This window comes from Calonectris borealis, chromosome Z (genome assembly GCF_964195595.1).
Source record: "Calonectris borealis chromosome Z, bCalBor7.hap1.2, whole genome shotgun sequence".
Classification (NCBI taxonomy): Eukaryota; Metazoa; Chordata; class Aves; order Procellariiformes; family Procellariidae; genus Calonectris; species Calonectris borealis.
In genome coordinates, this window is record NC_134352.1 from 83,571,319 (window position 1) to 83,589,406 (window position 18,088).

General features: G+C 40.7%; 1 protein-coding gene across 6 annotated transcripts in view; it reads right to left on the minus strand.

Moving 5' to 3' along the window:
• LOC142075708 (mothers against decapentaplegic homolog 2) overlaps positions 1 to 18,088 on the minus strand; it is a 51,859-nt gene that overhangs the window by 17,094 nt on the left and 16,677 nt on the right. For 3 of the 6 annotated variants that reach the window (XM_075137488.1, XM_075137484.1, XM_075137485.1), the window contains exon 3: positions 9,091 to 9,150. The exons of the other annotated variants lie outside the window; for them this stretch is intronic. In XM_075137488.1, coding sequence (XP_074993589.1) covers positions 9,091 to 9,150 — 60 coding nt within the window. The remainder of the gene's footprint in view (positions 1 to 9,090; positions 9,151 to 18,088) is intronic. 6 annotated transcript variants of the gene reach the window in all.

Below are 18,088 nucleotides of genomic sequence, written 5' to 3' on the forward strand. Positions count from 1 at the left end.
TCTAATGCCATCCCAGGGAGGCCAAAATGTCCATGCAATTGAGCAGCAACCCAAATCAATGAACTGCCTATCTGACCACAGAATATGTGGCTGAAAATTAATGTTTTGAGTTACTTTTCAGCCAGACCAGTTTTTCTATTCACTGTGGAGCTACACAAGCACTACAAAGGAGGAGTGAGAGTGTAATTTTGGGCAGCAGCCTGCATTTATCACAAATAAAATTGTTGAATAAAATATGGCCTTTGACATTTTACTGATTATGGACACAAGCTAAATCTTGTACTAGATGACTTTTTGTCTAGCAGAGAGCAGCAGAGCCACACGCGAAGGCCCATTCTCTGACATACATCCAGCTCTCCAAAAGAGCCAACTGTCCTGAACAAGTTACATCCATCTCAGACACAGGCAGCATCACAGCTCTCCAGAAACAGAGTGGGCAGAAGAGGGATACTGACCATCGCTGCATCAGTAGAGCCTGCGACCTCTCTTCTTCATATTCCTAAGACACTTCAAGGACGGTGGGCTGCCAGAAGCTGCGTAAGGAGCGAAATAGTTGCCCTGAAGATACACAGGCAGCCTGTGAACAGGGAGCATCCCTGCACTGTACTGTGTCCTTAAATATGCACCACTACTGCTGGTAAGACAGATCATCACGCACATTAAATTAGAAGAACAATCAGCAGACACAAAGCCTGCTGCATATTAATTGACGCAGTCAGCTCTGACAGCTTACTACCTTTGAGCAATGGATCTTTTATACAAAGCAGTGCTCCAAAGCCGATGCTGTCATACAGATTACATGTTCCCAAAATTGTGGGGTGCATCACTGGTGTAAATGGGACGTGCCACACAGTTGCTGCATAGGACTTAGACAGCACATGCAAAAATAAAATTTTATAGCCCTTGACCAAGCATGATGAACAGCAGCAGTATTTTATATTGCTAACCTCTTCTCTCTATAAATATTCAAACTATCAAAGCTAACAGCGTATTCCATCACCTACAGAAAAGACAAGCAGTGTCCTGAAGAGACTGTGTGACGGAGCCATAGCTTGCAATGAAACTCAGGACACCATGGAGGGAGGGCAGGCCAGGAGGTACAGAAAAAGTGATCAGTTAGAGCAAAACTGCTCCAATATTCAGCAGCTTACATGATGTGCTGTCTTCCAGGATGTATGCATGCTTAGAGCTAGGATTAATATCAATGTTTTACTGGCTCATCTATACTAGAACTATACTCCAATTCCAATAACCCACAATCCAACACTGAAGAGCCTGCAGGAAATCATCCTGTATGATCAATAAAGTCAGCTCACAGTTTTTACTGTTCACTGGAAGAAACGTCTGAGGAAATAAAGTGGTCTCCCCACTCTCTCGCTCACATAAAAGATCCACTGCCTAAAAGATGCAAGACCGTTCCCCCACCACGTCACCCAGAGAGTAAACTAGGGCTCTTAATATTCACACACACACCCCAAATCAGAATGAAATTCCTCACAACCATAAAAAGCATACTTCATACACAGCACTTCCAAGAAAGGCTACAGTATGTTCATTCATACGCAAGCAATAGCATGATGGAGGGCAGACACTCCTACTCATCCCAGAAAGGTAGTGGCTGGAAAGAAGATGACTGCATTCTGAAAGATGTTTGAACAACCACTAAAACCATCTAAAAGGGAGACAGAAGGTACAGACTTTTTAGTAGTACAGAATTACTGCCCCAAAATAAATAGGAGGCATTCTCTCCTAAACCTACCTTTCTGAAGCATCCCAAATCCCTTGTGAAGCGAAGGGTCCTTCTATGCCTTAGTCCGTAAAGAATTTGGAAGAATCAAGGACTAACATCTGTACTCATAAGTTAAGTCTTGTCTGGAAACATTCCCAGGCCCTGGAACACGATCATGTGTGCTAGAAAGCAGCTAGGACATTCCCCAGCACTGGGCCGTGCCAATTACTGTTCTCCCACACAATTCCCAGGTTTGCGAGTCGCATGCCACCAGGACCACTCGCACCAGGCAGTTCAGATGCAGCCACCCTGCCCGGGTAGCTAAGAGTTTAAGAGTACGCACAAGGCAGTCCTGAGCCAGTTGGCCACGGTGCCTGGGAACATTCCCAGGCACGTTTAATTTATTAAGAAGGAGGCAGCCAAGACATATCACCATGTCACCTTTAGAACACAGACTGCCCTCAAACTGAAGTCTAGAAGCACACTTCGGGCTTCATGTTTTACCAAACAGGGGTTTTTGGTTTTGAACTCACTGTATACTGCAGCACTGGTGAGCCATCACTGTTTCCAAAATATAATTTCGCTCCTGCATCCAAGCTGTACTTAAATCTTTCCTGTGTAGACAGCACTTAAATATACTCCAAAATACAAGCTTAAAGCTAATATATTTCCTCCCACCAGCGCGGACGCTTTCATTCCAAGGAGCATTTTCATTGCTGTTCTCAAAACAGTTTGTCTGTTGACAGAAACGAGGTCAACTATACAAAAGCTAATATTTTTATCTTTTCAACACTAGCTTAGATTAGCAAATCACCATGTTCTGTGGCCTCTAGCACTCCCAGAGCAAGCCTGCTTGAATACCAGATTGCGGCTTTTGCAGACCCCACAAAATAAGTGAATTTATTATAAGGGACTTCAGGGATATAAAGCATCAAATTGGCTCAGTTTCCGAGGTGTTCTGAAGTTCTAACAAAAGAAAACTATCTCCTAGAGAAAGGAGAAATGCTCAAAGGATACTTGCAAGGAATAACAACGACTCTTTGAGACCCAGGGATTTTTAGGGAAAAGTCAAAGTCTAGCAGACATCTGGTTAAGCTGCACTAAACCTCGGACAACTCAGTCCTGCAATTCCTATCTCGGGACTGACCAGAGGACTGATGTGGTTAAGAAAGGATCAGACAAGTTATTACTGACCTGGGTGGAATCGAAGCCACTTCTGTCGGAGCCTTTCCCTAAGTGGAAAGGGTTGCAAGAGTTGGCGTTTCAACCTGACTTTTCATCTGCTTGTAAGGAGCAGCATCTCAGATGATACTGTACAATTCTGGCAAGAAGAATCTTTAATGTGGCTATCAGCATGCAACAGCACACAGTATGCCTTCACTTCTTCCATTTCATCATTTCCTTTAACAGGAAAGTCTGAGTTCCAAAAAACCCTACTCTGGGCAAGAAATTACCTAAACAGCAAAGAGCTATAGCAATGCTTCTCAATTTTGAGAAAAAGTGCCAAAACTGCCTTTCTTTAGTAAGACAGAAAATACTGACACACACAAGAAAAATGTGGACACAGGACAAACCTAAATGTCAAAGATAACCAAAAAGTATTTGTATTGCCTAGTCTACGTATCACGGATGATGTTCCCTATCAGCACCAACAGTGCAAACTATCTTAGTGCAATAATAGTATCTGTAAGCCTACTGCAAAACTGGACTATCAAGTCCCTGTTCAAATACAGATGAATTATTGATCTGCTCATGAAGAACGAACATGGACAAACGTGGTTTGTGCCACACTCATAAGTAAGCAATACGATTGCCTGCTTTAATGTATTATATGCCTATTTGAAGAATCAAAGTCCACATCAAAATCCATTAATAACCAGATATTAACTACATGAGATGAAACAGTCTAAGGTAACAACACACTATAGTCACGTTCTAGAGTCCAAAAATACAGACGGTTATCATCTCAACTGGAACACACTGCCCAAAAATAGATTCTTGTAATTGCAATATGATTAGGTGGCAAAGGATGCTGACCCATCTAGGTGAAAAAAGGAACAGGATAAAGCTGAACAGGATAAGATAACCATTGCCAACCAGCATATTAATACGACCTCATCTTAGTGAATACAGAAAGCCATTTGCATCCTGGCTTGAAGTGGCAGTAGTTCTGAATCAGAAACTTCAGTAGTTGGAGATGCAGCTACACAGAACAATCCACAGTCCCCTCACTGATGTCCAGATGCCAACAAATAAACCCACCTCAGGCTGGTACTCAACCTAGGCCGGTTAATTAGGTCCAGTTTCTCAGCACAGTTAAAAGCCAGATGTACTGATTTGTAGATCCAAGCAAGTATGTGCAAGTCCTGTCCAAACAGTCATGACCACAGCATCAAACAAGCTGGTGCCTACGCACAGCACTGCGCACACTCCAAGACATCCCTGTACTTTCCCCAAGTGCATTTGCAAAATAGAAGATACAACCAGGGATAAAGGTGGTAGGTCTCGTCAATAATACTCAGTTTTATAGAGATGCTGTTTGAGGCTATAGTTTAAAGAACCTGAAGCCAGCAGAGTTTTAAACAGTACCTTACGTGCACCAGAACTGTCACACATGTGCTTAGGCTGGTATATGCATATTACAGGATGTCGCTATATGAATTTATTACCAGTTTTTACCGAAAGACAGAATGAAAAAAGCAACTATCCTACCACTAACACCATTTACAGTATTGGCAATGCTGCATGCTCTAGGTACTTTTTGTACTAAATGAAGTGCTTGCAACAAGTACAACATCAGATGAAAATAGGCAGAACCACTTCAAAGATATTTACATACAAAGTACCAGAAACTCTACAGAGAAGTTGTTAAATATTGTCACAATTCATACATAACTACAATTCCACTTTCTTCTTCAAAGTCTTGCAAAGAAGTGGCACAGCTCTAAAGGAGCTAAAAGGCACAGAGTTCAGTTGACAGCCTCCTCTTTACCTGAAGTGGTAGCACTAGAAAGACGACAAATAAAACCCGAAATCAAAGTTGTATCATGCTAGTCAAAGCCCGTATTATAAAGGAATCATTATGGAATGGTCTTGGACATTTAACTTGCATATGTGTGAAGTACTACACTGAACCCCTAACATTTTCCTGACTCTTTCATATCTTTCAGAATCTACAGCCACTAAGAAGCTTGCAAGTCCATGGTCAAGGCCATCTTCTCCATTTGTCTTTCTCCTGCATCTTATAATCACGAGCCTTTCTTCCACTGAATCTAATTTGTCTGTCCCTACATTTTCTGAGGCATTTGCAGTGCTGGAACCGTGGCTGCAATGAAAAATAATTTCAGTAAACTGTGATAGTACCCCATTTATCTGTTTTTAAATGGGAGACGAGAATTCTAGAATTCTCATGCAAAGTCTTCCCTACCAATGTGAGACTGACATTTGTTTTCACTCAAAGACTAAACAAGAAAAATGCAACAACAACAGAAAAGATCATCATGTTTTCACTTGAACTAGAGAAGTTACTTTGCACATGCACACAAACACCTTTATACCAGCCTAACATTTATAGGACTTACTACCTTGACTGAGATTTTGTCAAGGGGGCAGAAGACAGGTACAGAATTTGCTTCAAGAGCTACACCAAGCTATCCAAAATGGAGTCACAGCAGTAAGAAATGGTCACTAGATTTATGGATTCCATTTTCTCATAGCAAATGGGCAAATGCCATTGCTTTAACATTGCTCATGGCTGCTTCTGTAAAATTTGCCTGAGAAAACAGGTTATAGTCTACAGATTGAAGATCTGTACCTTGCATACTAAGCTTTTTTGCCTGTTTGTTTTAAATCTTGCTATGTAAGACCTTAGATCCAAGACTTTATACAGCAACATACTGAGCAGGAAACCAAGGCGGGAACACCGCTATATTGACTTAGGCTCTGGTTCATCACTGATATAGCTGCATTGAAGTTGCGCTCCTGTGAAGACACTGCCCATTACTCCACTGATACTAACTTTGAGAAGAGGATTGACTGATGGATGAAAGAACAGAATCCTTCCTCTCATACCGGTCATCATCTTCCTGACGCAACTGGGGTTCAAGAACCCATAAAGACGGGAGGGAGCTATACCAAACCTTTGGAACTAGCTCAGAGAGGGTCTCAAAGACAACAGTAACAGGAAAGATGGATTTGAAAGGCTTAGGTGTAACACAGATGAATCAAAGTCAGCAATTAAAAAAGTTCATTGGCTTACATACAGTATTGTATTCAGCACAGATGACAGTTCCTACCAAATCTGCCTCATCATGGCTTCCTTAATTCTGGGTTTCAAATGAAAATATGTGTAGCTGCTTTTATGTTCTGACTTGACAGTCCTTTCTATATACTGGCAATTAGCATTTCTCCCTACTACAGCCTAAAATGTCTACGTACCAGCCAGCAGCAATCCTAATTATACTACCTGTCTTTGCAAACAGCACCTCAGCCAGCTGTATAGCCAGCTGTCTGAACAAAAGCTTACTGTAAAAACATAGTTTGGCTGACCTAAGCGTCTCAACTACTGAAATGTATGTTGCTCATGGTTTCTTTTCCCTATGCTGGGGGTGGCAGGGAAATGGTTATTTGCACTATGCTCGCTTAGAAAACATTAGAGAGATCTGCAATAACAATGCAAATGTTAAGTTAATTTCATGAGATATCCACCCTACTCCTCTTTGAATCTACATCATTTTGCATCCCTGAAGAATTGACCAATCTTTTTACTTGCATCTCCATCAGCCCATATTACAGTGACAAAATGTCATCTACTCACTTAAGTGTACATAACCAGCCATACACATTCATCAAATGGTGTGACTCAAAGCTACAGCAGTTCATTGCTGCTTGTGAATGATGTGAAGTAACACAGAGGTCCCGATCTTGTTTTCTTGCAACAGAAAATGTAAACATTCAGTAATTCAGTATTAAATAATGATTTTTCTTCTAAGCACCTGCTAGAGGGATGAGCTAATATCTTGACCAATGCCGAATAAAAAGCACAAGTGTGAATTCCTCTTAAAAACAATTTACACAGATCGCAGTGGCACTCATCCTTAAGAGGAGCTGGGCAAGATTCTTCCATGGAAACCATTCTGTGATAGACACTGGGGTAGAAAAGCAGACCCCTAGGAAAGTTCTGTTAAAGGGTAGTATTAGCAACCAGAGTAAATGGGTATTTACACATTGTAAGTACAGGTGGGCAGTTAGTTTGCCAACAGATTCTCCCATTCTTCAAAGGAGAAGCAGAGCCTGTTAAGTCTAGGAAAAGGATATTAAGTAATGTCTGAAAAAGCCCTGGACTCCACAAAAGAAAGCTCTTACAGAACTGAAAGCACAGGTTTCTCTGAGTACAAACTCAACAAAACAATAGTAAAACTGGCAGCTGGGGCACTCAGCTCCCAGAATTATGAGTGCTTCCCCAAGTGTCTCCAGTCCCTTAGATTTACTTTTATTTAAGCAATTGGTCTTATATACATAACAAAAAAGCCTTGTTTACCCTCTCCCCCAGAGTCCAAAAGCAGACCTTTTTTCTTCAAGCATATGCAACACAGAAAGATTACTTGCTCAAAACAGTAACTGTACCTTCTCTCCCTGCCTCCCTCCTCCCCACACACACATTCAGGACATACTACATCCAAGAAAGAAAGGTTTATGTGTGTGCATATTTAATGGAATATAAACCAGGAACCATTACACAACTTCTTATTATCAGAACCCTTTTATGAATAAAGTTTACATAGAATTTTATACAATACATTCAAAATCATTACATCAAATATAGAATGCAGCATCTGAATTGAGGAAAATTACTTAAGTAACCTTCCTTATAAATGGATGTATGCTAAAAAATTAACACATCAAAATAGCCAGAAAAGCAGGAGGCACAGGATACAATTAACCTCTCTAACACTGTGGGAAAAGAAAAAAGTCATTGAACAACTCCCATTTACTTCAGCTTAAACTTTAAGGATGTCCACAGGGGACGCAAAAGGGGAACGTGAGGTACAAAAGATACTCTGTTATAGCCTAACATCTGAGCCGCCCATTGCTCATTTCAGGGCCAGTAGCTAGTTTCTTCCAGTTTTGCAGAGTGCCAGGCCAACAAAGTCATCTTGATGAACAGTATATGCTTCTGTTGCCTTTTCTAAAGGCATACTTCTTCCCGGTCACATGTTCAACAAACTGCCTATAAAGGCAAAAATACAGATATAAGGCGGGCCTCTTCAAAGCACTTTATCCTCCTCCCTTCTCCCAAATCCTGACATGCTATCCCAATGCTGTCAGACAAAATAAAGCAGCCAACAATCAGCGTTACCTTTATTTTTCTCTCGACGCTAGGAGATGCTGGAAGGATAGCACCTCAAAGTTCAAGAGCAATTTTTCCAGGATGCCATGGAAACCACGCAGAAGTAAAATATTTATTTCTTTTCTTGTTGTCCATATGGTCTGTTCAGATGCAGATCCTATCAAGGAGTCTTTACTCTCTGTTCAAAGTCAGGTAGAGAGCAGCCTGCAAACTTGTAAGCTTCTAAATGGCAAGGTCAAGCAGCGCAGAGATGGTGTTCAGGACTGAGAAATAAAAAGCATGCAGTACAGCTCAGCCTCACTTAAGAGTCAGCAGGGAGCTGGCCACAAGTCTTATGCTAGAGAGACTGAAGACAGGGAGCACGCAAAAGCAGCCTATGGAAATCATGAGCTCACAGCTTTGCTGGGAAACTTGCCCTACAGTTCCCCACTCCCAACATAACACCACAGCTTTCAGCAGCTGCAATTTGTATCTCACAAACTCTGAAGCAGTCTTACTGGAGATAAGATGAACCACAACACAGATTTACTCCCCCCAGTCATATGTTCAAAAAAAGCCATCAAAACCAGTGACTTCTAGATGCCCTGCATCTAGTGAAGATGACAGATGTACAACAGCATTCACAATGGCAGCACCCCAGGGATTAACCAGGCAGGACAAAAAAAAAAAAAACAACAACAAAGAGGAAAAAAAAGAAAAAGACTATCATGTACACCCACAAGTTCTGAGGATGTGGATGTTTGTACTTTAAGATGGCATTCTTGAAATGATAACTTGGAATTCATACACTGCTTTCATTTGTTACACTATTATAACCAATCAAGGTTTTCTGATTGGCTGTATTATTTTGCAGTTTCTCACAGTACCTTCAGAAATGTAAATACAGCACTTTAACTGAGATAGAAGTTTGCAAGTTTGAAACTCCCGTAGCTGAAAGTACTGCGTTCATTACATGTCTGAGCAAACTCATGTTGAAGATAGGCTATCTTTTTTTCATCTGAGAACATCGCACCTGAAAACATCTTCGGGCTTTCTGACAAAAGCTTTCCAGAGAACACAAGACCACCACCTCCTAAAAGAAATAAAGGATCAAAACTCTATTATCAGAGTAAAGGAAGCATAACCAGGAATACGTGCTCCAAAAACATTCACTTCGGAAAAGAATCAGAGCTCCAGGTAGCTAGTGAGATGTTGCACCACATCATGTAGCAGGCAGCTATGAAGCAAGTATGTTCAGCAACTCAGTCTAGCTGAGAAATCACTATCTGTCCTCCACTCTCATTATACCATGCCTATGAAAACAGTTGATCAAGCAATTCCTTTCTAATACTTAAATTACCACTGAAATGCTCCAACTAAAGAGACAGATGACTAGCATGGCCTTCCAGACCGGGAACAATGTCAAGCTATTAAATACCTTTCTTCTACTTACAAGTTACCTAAGGAACAAACAACCTAACAGATTCATCTCAATTTCATTTCACACCACATGTGGTTACTTTTTCTTTTTTCTGTTTTGTATTAGTAAGCAGTATCATGCAGCAGGTTAAGATGACACCCAATGCAGTTTCACAGATTAACGTTCTGTATCATCCTTAACACACCTAAACAGAATCAGAAGTATCAAAGGACAAAGTATCTTTATAGGAAGACATATCTATCGCAATACTGGCTGATATATCCACAACAAATTGGTTTGTTAACTGCAGATAGCAATCTCATAGAAGATCCTACTTTCAAAAGACATAAACAGAGCTTGGCATACACATTTCAGGACTAGCACCAGACAGGCATTAAAAAATGACCTTTATCTCAAGTTCTCTAACCACTATTAGTCATAGTAGGTGCAGTGAAAGCTTTTCCCACAAGCTAAGAAGTACAGCTACCAAGGGCTAAGTCAAATAATTTTTCTCAAGTAGTCCGTCATCCTCCAAGTGGGTGAGCGGCTGATGCCACCGCATGAGTGGGCTGTTTTGCCACTGACAGACAGCTGAAAAAAGATGTGACGTTTTGATTAACCTTCTCAAACTAGTGGGTACTTGGGGTAGCGAGGGGCAGGGATTAGCTCTGCATGACATTTATCTTGTCCAGATTCCTTGCAAAATATGCTAACTTGGCAAAAAGATTACTCCTAGAACAACAGTTGCAGTATCTTCTAATGCCTCATTTCAAACTGAAGCTGCCTCTGGACAGCTTCCCCTATGAATTACACACCCGTCTCAAGAAAACCAGGAAGACAAGTGAACACAGGATATACAATGTAATTATATATAAAGTGCTCAATGCAGGGAAGCCACTACACCATGCCAGAACGACCCCTGTTGCAGCCCAAGCCATGTATACCTAGCAGAAAATTGGTGAAACGGAGAATACATTGAATTTGACCCATGTCCAAACAAGAGACTATCTCTAAAGATGAGGGATATGAAAATTCAAAGAAACATCAAGTATTATATAACTAAGGCATGCAGTGTTTCCTGTAAGATATTTCAAATGAAGTTAAGGTTTGAGCCATAGAGGAAGCTTCCTCAAGCAACATATTGAGGAAGAGTACTGAATGGTACTTCAGCCGTGACTTTTATATCATTTTGATAAATAGGTAAATACAAAAATTAAGTCTGACAATGATGTTACCTTCACTCACAGCAGTGCCCATATTTTATGAGAAATATTAAAGAAAAGTCACAACTAGCAAGGAAGCCATAAAAAGGCTTGAAGAGTTTCAGTGTTCAGGTACAAGAAAGCAGTATTTTATTTTTAAAATGAACTTAGTGTGTTTGCTGAGATATTATACTGCCTTATGTGCTTAGCAAAGGCAAAATCAAGAAAGCATCTTAATAGCCAAGGTGGCTAACTTGCCCTCTGCTCTCCTCAGGCTCAGAACAGAATAGAGGACCCCACATTAGATACTATTGATGAGTATGCAGGGGACACCCCTACAACAAGAATCAAAATCTATTTCCTGAGCTTCGCTGCCTAGAGCTAGACAGAAAGGAAGTGTTAAGATCATGGACGAGTCCTGAAGTCTTCTGCATCTTGCTCACGATCCACACCCAGAATACGCAACTGAAGACGATGCCCACAAGCACTGTTGCCTCACATGCAATTGCTTAAGTTAAAGCACTTTCCCAGGACATCCAACAGTTTCTTTTCCTCACTCCACCTAACAGGAGTCAACCCTGATCTACCACCATTTGCCCTCTGCTGAGGTGGCAGTTGCCCTGCTCTCCCTCTGTCCTACTGCAGCCAAGAAGATGAGAGTTTCAAAGGCTTGAGGAACATTAGCATTCAAGTAAATGATTACGTGGCTTCTCGCTGCAAGGAGAGCTGCTTAAATCCTTCTTGGACCGCCTGTGGTTATTGGCCAAAACATTGAAGGGTTCCCACATGATGATCAAAGATGCTGACACTGGGCTCCAGTAAAAATGTCTTCCTATCATTGAACAGAGTATTACAGCATTTTTAAAATGGCTGCCACCAATGCAGCTTGCAACAGGCACAATCACTTTAGTAGGCCTTCTGTTCTCCTACTATATTGATCTAATTGAGACATACAGGGGACAGCAAAACATTGATTTTTGGCTACTAACTGTGCTTAGACAAAGCATCAGTCTGCAAGACAGGTACATGGCACACATGCAGAACATGAGACACTCAAAATTTAAATACAAAGGAACCAAAAAGGTATTCTCATTATTAGCTTTGTGGAATTCATCACAATGGACACACTTGACTTCCTCCCCGATATGGCCCTTAAGTTTACAGAAGGGAGAGATTTATTACAGAAAGATGTAAAGACCTATCAATAAGCTTTGGTGGTTGGATGCTGCACTGCTGTGAGCTTACGCAAACACAGCAAGGTTCAGAAAAGGTTCTTGGAAAATGTAGTTGGAGTCCATGAAATCAACATTTGAGTTGTCCACTAAAGAAAAAAGACCTTTTCAACCAAACACCCAAGAGTCAAACACCATTTCAAACACAACCTTCCATGTCACAAAGCTGAAAGATTCCACATTCTTTGTTCTAAATTTCAGAACTACAGCATGAGTTAAAATTATTTCAAATACCAACAGAGGAACTTGACTTGAAGCTTCCCACAAAATTAAGAGGAAGTGAACACCAGTTCTGGGATGTAACTCACCAATTCAACTAAACAGCAACTTTGAAATTCTGCATTTAAGCAAAACTCAGAGTTTGCTTTTTTTGCACCAGGCTTTTTTCTATCCAGTACCTAAGAAAAGATAACCCAAGCATCTGAAGAAATGGTCAGTTTACAGGCAAAGACTATAAATGAAAACTTTCAATTCTTGACCTATTGAAACTTGCTTGTACGTTTCGGAATAAAAAGCCACAATTTGGGGGATCTTTTCTGAACAAACGCTGAAGTCAGATTACTGTGCAGCACTTGTCCAAGGGGATTTCCCCAATCTCATTGTTCTTCTGCCAATTTTGAAGCATATGCAGCGAGATGTGAACTTACTCCAGCTCCCGATTGTTCTCTTGTATCCTGCTGGTCTGCTGCAAACAATGCAGCATGACAGAAGCCAACGAAAGCTGTTCATGATGAGACTACAGTAAATTTTAGAAGTTTTCCACCAATCAGCACTGCAACCAAGTCGGAGTAAGTGAACAGAAACAAGCAGTAAACAAGACTTGGGAAATTACTTTTATTAAATTAGCAGGTGTAGATTACAAGCAGGATTAAATCAGTAGGGGACCCGTTAACTAGCTATTTGTGTTCAAAACTGCAGCAGTAAAAGAACTGCAGTATGTTGTTTATCCTATAAATTCTTCCTAGACTAACAGCCTGAGCTACACAATTGGGAAGTTTTTCCTGTAAAATTGCTCTGGTTGCCATAAAACATTCACACTAGTAAAAACAGCACTCAGGTGTTCTGTTACAGTACTAGGAAAACTAAATTGGCTGCCTTCTACAAAAGAAGAATATAATGAGGAGAGGAATCTTCACCACACTGAATAGTTGGCCTGATATAAAGACACTAATTACCACAGTAAGCCAGGGAATAGTTTAGCATTGACTTGGGCTGACTAAAGCCCTGATTCCTTTATTGGAGAAAAAATAAATACTATTTATGAGATAATTTGGGGCTCAATATTGACAATAAAGCACACATATTTTTCTTGAGTGACCAATATGTCTTCTTAACAGTAGCATGAAGTGTCAGATACAGATATTACCCTTCCTAGTTAAAGCTCTGTACCGGGATCCACTGAGCAGGTAAGTTGCTAAAGTAATCACAAGTAGCTATTTTTCATTTGCTTAAAATTCAGCAGCCCCAGCATCAGTTGTTAACCTGCCAAACAATTAATGGCATATACAATCAAGCAAGCTTTAACAGTTTTTTTGATTCTGACTCTTCCTGCTTCTTACCATTAAGGCAATCCTAATGAGAAGCAACAGTAACTTGAAGCTAAAAACCTTCCACAAATTCCAACAACTTTTCACCCCAACATTTGCTTTCCGTATCACTGCTACTCCAACGGGAACAACGCCTTGAACTTACACTCCCTAACCAAGTAATTCAGCTTATACCAGGGAGATGAAGGGGTGGCATTATCACATGTCTTACAAAAATTCATTTCAACTTATAGACTGAAAAATGACAGCAAGTTAAAAACTTGTAAGGTTACCTGGGAAAAAGCAGCAGAGCCAAGGCCAGAATCCACATGCCCCAAATCTTTATCCAGTGCTCCAGTTAGTATACAACAGAGTCCCCAAAATTCAACAATTTTTCCTCCTGACTCGACAGGCAAGCTCCTTTGAACTACGCAGCATTTTTCTATTCGCTAAGTATCTTGCACATTTATATTTTTACATGTTGACCTACCTGAAATGACATGCCAATACTTTCTGCTTGGCATACCAACTCTGTAACAAAGTATGTGGGCAAGTCACATGGCTTCCTGAATTGCACGAGCTTAGAACTGGCAGCCTTAAGTTTCTTTGTTTAATACTCTAAGACTTCCTTTTTCAGGATGACATCAATATTATAAGATGCTGTAACCTGAACTATGTCTACATTAAAGCTTAACCTTAGTTGCAGCAATTCAGTCCTCAACGTCATCCACAGCTGTGCAACAACCAAGCTAACAGTTATGTTTTAGTATTTTTAATAAAACTCACTCAATTGTACATGAATACAGTCACTACTCTAATTTCAATTAACACTACATTAGAAGGCTTCAAAACTTAAGTTTTCAAATTCGTCTTCTAAAGAATGACTTACCTACGCTAGAGCAAGGCCCTGACAGCTGTAATACGCAGTGTCTGGACAGCGCCCTACTGTTGCACATACATTCTTCCTTACACAGGTATCAGGAATAACGTCTTGCTGCTAAGTGGCCATTCAAGTAGGAGTGTTGGTAGAGGAAAAATATTCTATTGGAAAAAAGACATTATCTTAGGCTCATATTAATCCTGTATCCTACCCTACATATCAAATACACTGAAGCTATGAAGCAAACAGGAGAAAGCAAGCAAAATTTAACTTGAGGCGATAATTTTTAAGATAGTTTTGTAGTTCAAGGAAATGCATGAGAGTAGATTTCAAACAGATGCAGGCAGCGTCACCAACACTGTCTTACTGATTGCTTACCTCAAGTTTTAGAAATTAAATTTCACAGAGACTTGAAGTCAAACCTGGCATGACATTATATGTCCATGCAGCATCTAAAGCTGTTCTGCAGTCTAGAATGCAAATCTATGTCATTTTACGTATGTATAATTAGGGCCAGCATCCTTCTGTCTACAACGACACCATCCTGAACATTTGGAAACTAAGAAGGGCTGGACTCATTTATCTTTGGGCAGGAGATGGTCTTGGGAAACCAGGTGCCAGCTTCTGCCACCCCAGGTCCAAGAAAGACCCCAAGGAAGTTAGTGCAATCTCTCAGAGCACTCTCGTTCTCTCTCTGCACGCTAATCCAGACTGCACAATACAGCACTATAGAACATGGGCCAGCTGAAAGCGGTCATCATAGAATTATTGAAAGAAACTCTCAACAGATTAGAAGACACTGCAAAACGTCAGAAAAACGTCCCGAAAGTCAACTGCTTTGCAGTCGCCGCTTTCAGCAACAACAGACTGTTTCTCTTGCAGGATCATCTCTTCGCATTTTGTCTTCAGGCTATGCAGGCGGACTCTATTCACCTGGCAAGCAGCTGCCTGGCTGTTTGCTAGGCCTGACATTCGGGCTGCACAACACCATTTACTAAGAGGAAGTCAGGAAGCTACACAGCAAGCTGCTGGAGGCGTACATATGTACGCACGGGGCAAACCGAGATGAAGAGATGTCACACACAACAGGAAACCACTGCAAAGCACACCATCGTCCTGTCCTTACTGCCCTGCAGAGGCCAGAGCCTGGTGCCACACACCTGGAAAGCACCAAGAACTTCCTTTAGTCTTTTACAGAGAATGTAGAGACAACGTTCAAGTCCCACCATAATTACAGGACTGAGAAGATCAAGGGCAACTTGATCCTCTTGCTACACCTTTTCAGTGAACACATCCAAAGCCTTCACAGCATCAGCTATCACAAGGAGGATCGGGGATTTTGAAGCTAATCTTGGCCAACACTCCCCAAAATCTCAGCCATCTCTTGCCATGCTTCCAGGAAAGATCTCTTTGGCTTTGTTCTAAAGCATTATTTTTATTGAAATTCCAACAAGAAAAAAAAGCAGAGAGGGCTCTGCTTCATCCTCAGTAATCCTGTCATGAGAAAAACGAGTCAGCTTATCAACAAACAATTTACAAGCACGCTCTTCCTGTAATCTCGGCAATAAAAATGGTGCTTTAGTGTATTCTGATGTACTGTCTTAAACATTTCTACTTAGTTTAGAAAGCTTAAGATGTTCAACTGTAGTCTTCAAACATTTATAGAACCAATTTACATCTAAGTAAATGCATTCAGACTGAAATACGGTATATGGCTTGAGGACATTCTTCATACATAGCAGTTCTCAACTTGTGAGCTATGATTAAGAATCAATGCCCATCCCCAACCTGAATAGTGAATTATCCCAGCTCTGCTACAAACTAACAGACAGCGCCAAGTTCTGTTTCTGGGAAAACAGACTTCACCTCTGTTTGGATAGCAATGTTATTTTAGGATCTACTGTGCCAATCCAACTGCCTGCTGTTGTCCTCTTAGCTAACTCGCTCATAGCTTAGCAGATGTTGGGAACTCTCCTAAAACAGTTTCCGGAAGAACCTTCCCCCCACCCAGTGTAATTGTTGAAATCACCCACCTCCTGTGGCTTTAACCTGAGAAGGAACAAAGGAATTTCTGTATTGCTATCCTCTGAAGTAACCTATTTTGGGGAAAGATCTTAAAGCTTGAAAACAATCTATTCTAGAAGGCACATTAGCTTGACAACTCTGCTCTACGGGTGATCAAAGGCACCCCCAAAACTAGGTTACTGCATGCAGCCATGTGATCACTTTCCTGACAAATATTCCCAACGAATTCAAAAAAACATGCTAACTGGTAACACAGGTTATATTCAAGAACTGTGCCACCACAGCCCTTTACACCTAAATTAGAAATTACTTTTTACTCAGTTATGTGAAGAAAAAAGCATCAAAATGTCATCATTTTAAAAGATTCGTTTGCTCTCGAACAGCAGTTCCAAGCCAGTTGTCCCATCTTTAAACAGGTCTTGTCTTTGCCTAGTTTAATTCTGCAGTTAACTCCTTTGTAGACACTTTGATCAGCACTAATAAGTTCCATGGATGGAGGCTCGTATTAATTAAGAAAGAGAGCTAGCCTTCAGAAAACAATTTTAACATGTGCCATAAGCTATGCCTAGGCTGCTTATCTTATCCATAGTGCTAACTCACAGCAGGGAATGAAGAAAGGGCTGCGGGACAAGCAAGCGAAGGAATAACACTAGCATAATGGAGAAATTCATAGCTTCTTTGGAGAATTTTGACCACGTCAAATGGTCTTGCCTTCATGTGTTTGATGAACTTTCACTAGATTCTGCAGCTTTAAGTATCTTAATACTTGTAGAATACATCAGAAATACAACAAAATTAAGATGTACTGGATTTACTTCCTGGACACTTGTAAGCAAGTATGAGAAAAGAAGCGTCAATAGCATTAGTCACTTTAACATGAAGAGCAGCCTTTTAGGCTCAGAAGTCACATGGAAAAGAAACTCCTGGATATGTAGATTTTTGCTTCACAAAAAACCCCCACCACATTACAGCCTCCAGAAGCAGTCAATATATATTACTACATTTTTACTTTCTTAAGGAAAAAATATTAAAAAGGTATTCTGAACGCAATGCTTAAATACCACTGCCACGCTATTTCCTCAGGGGAATCAGGGTGTGATTGGTTCCATGATAGCAGTTTAAAAAGTTACCAACCCTCACTATTGGCTGAAGTGAAAGATATGCAACAGGCATGGCTTTAAAATACTACTACTTCATCCTAACAAGCTCTAAGAAACAGCAGTGTTAGTGAAATTGGTCAGTAAGTAGCTCCTAAGTTCAATGCCAACCAACCACTTCACTCGCAATTGTCTGCTTCACATTCCCAACACTCCCTCACAATCTTCCATATTCCCAAAACCATGGAACCCATTGTAAGGTTTCTTCTTTGCTTCTGGATAGTACAAAAATGCAGAATTCATCTCATATTTGAAGCAGAAGCCAGGTCTTAATTGTTGACTGTAAATTCCAAAAATCAGCTACATTCCTCAAAAAATAATGGCAGGATTTGAGCCCCTCTCGCTATCTCTCTCACTTAAGTCAGAGCTGGGAGGCTGCAGAAAACAAAGCAAAAATAAGCTTCTGAAAACCAGGAAACATAGCACAGGGATGCCATCCTCATGTTAAGCAAGAAGGACAGAGGGCACAGATAAGACTACATTTTCTACATACATATTGAACTGTTAAGCAAGAAAAAATTTTTCTGATAATACCTTCTACAACTCTAATGGCACAGCAGGCTGAAAGCAAGGGTTTAACAGGAGTATT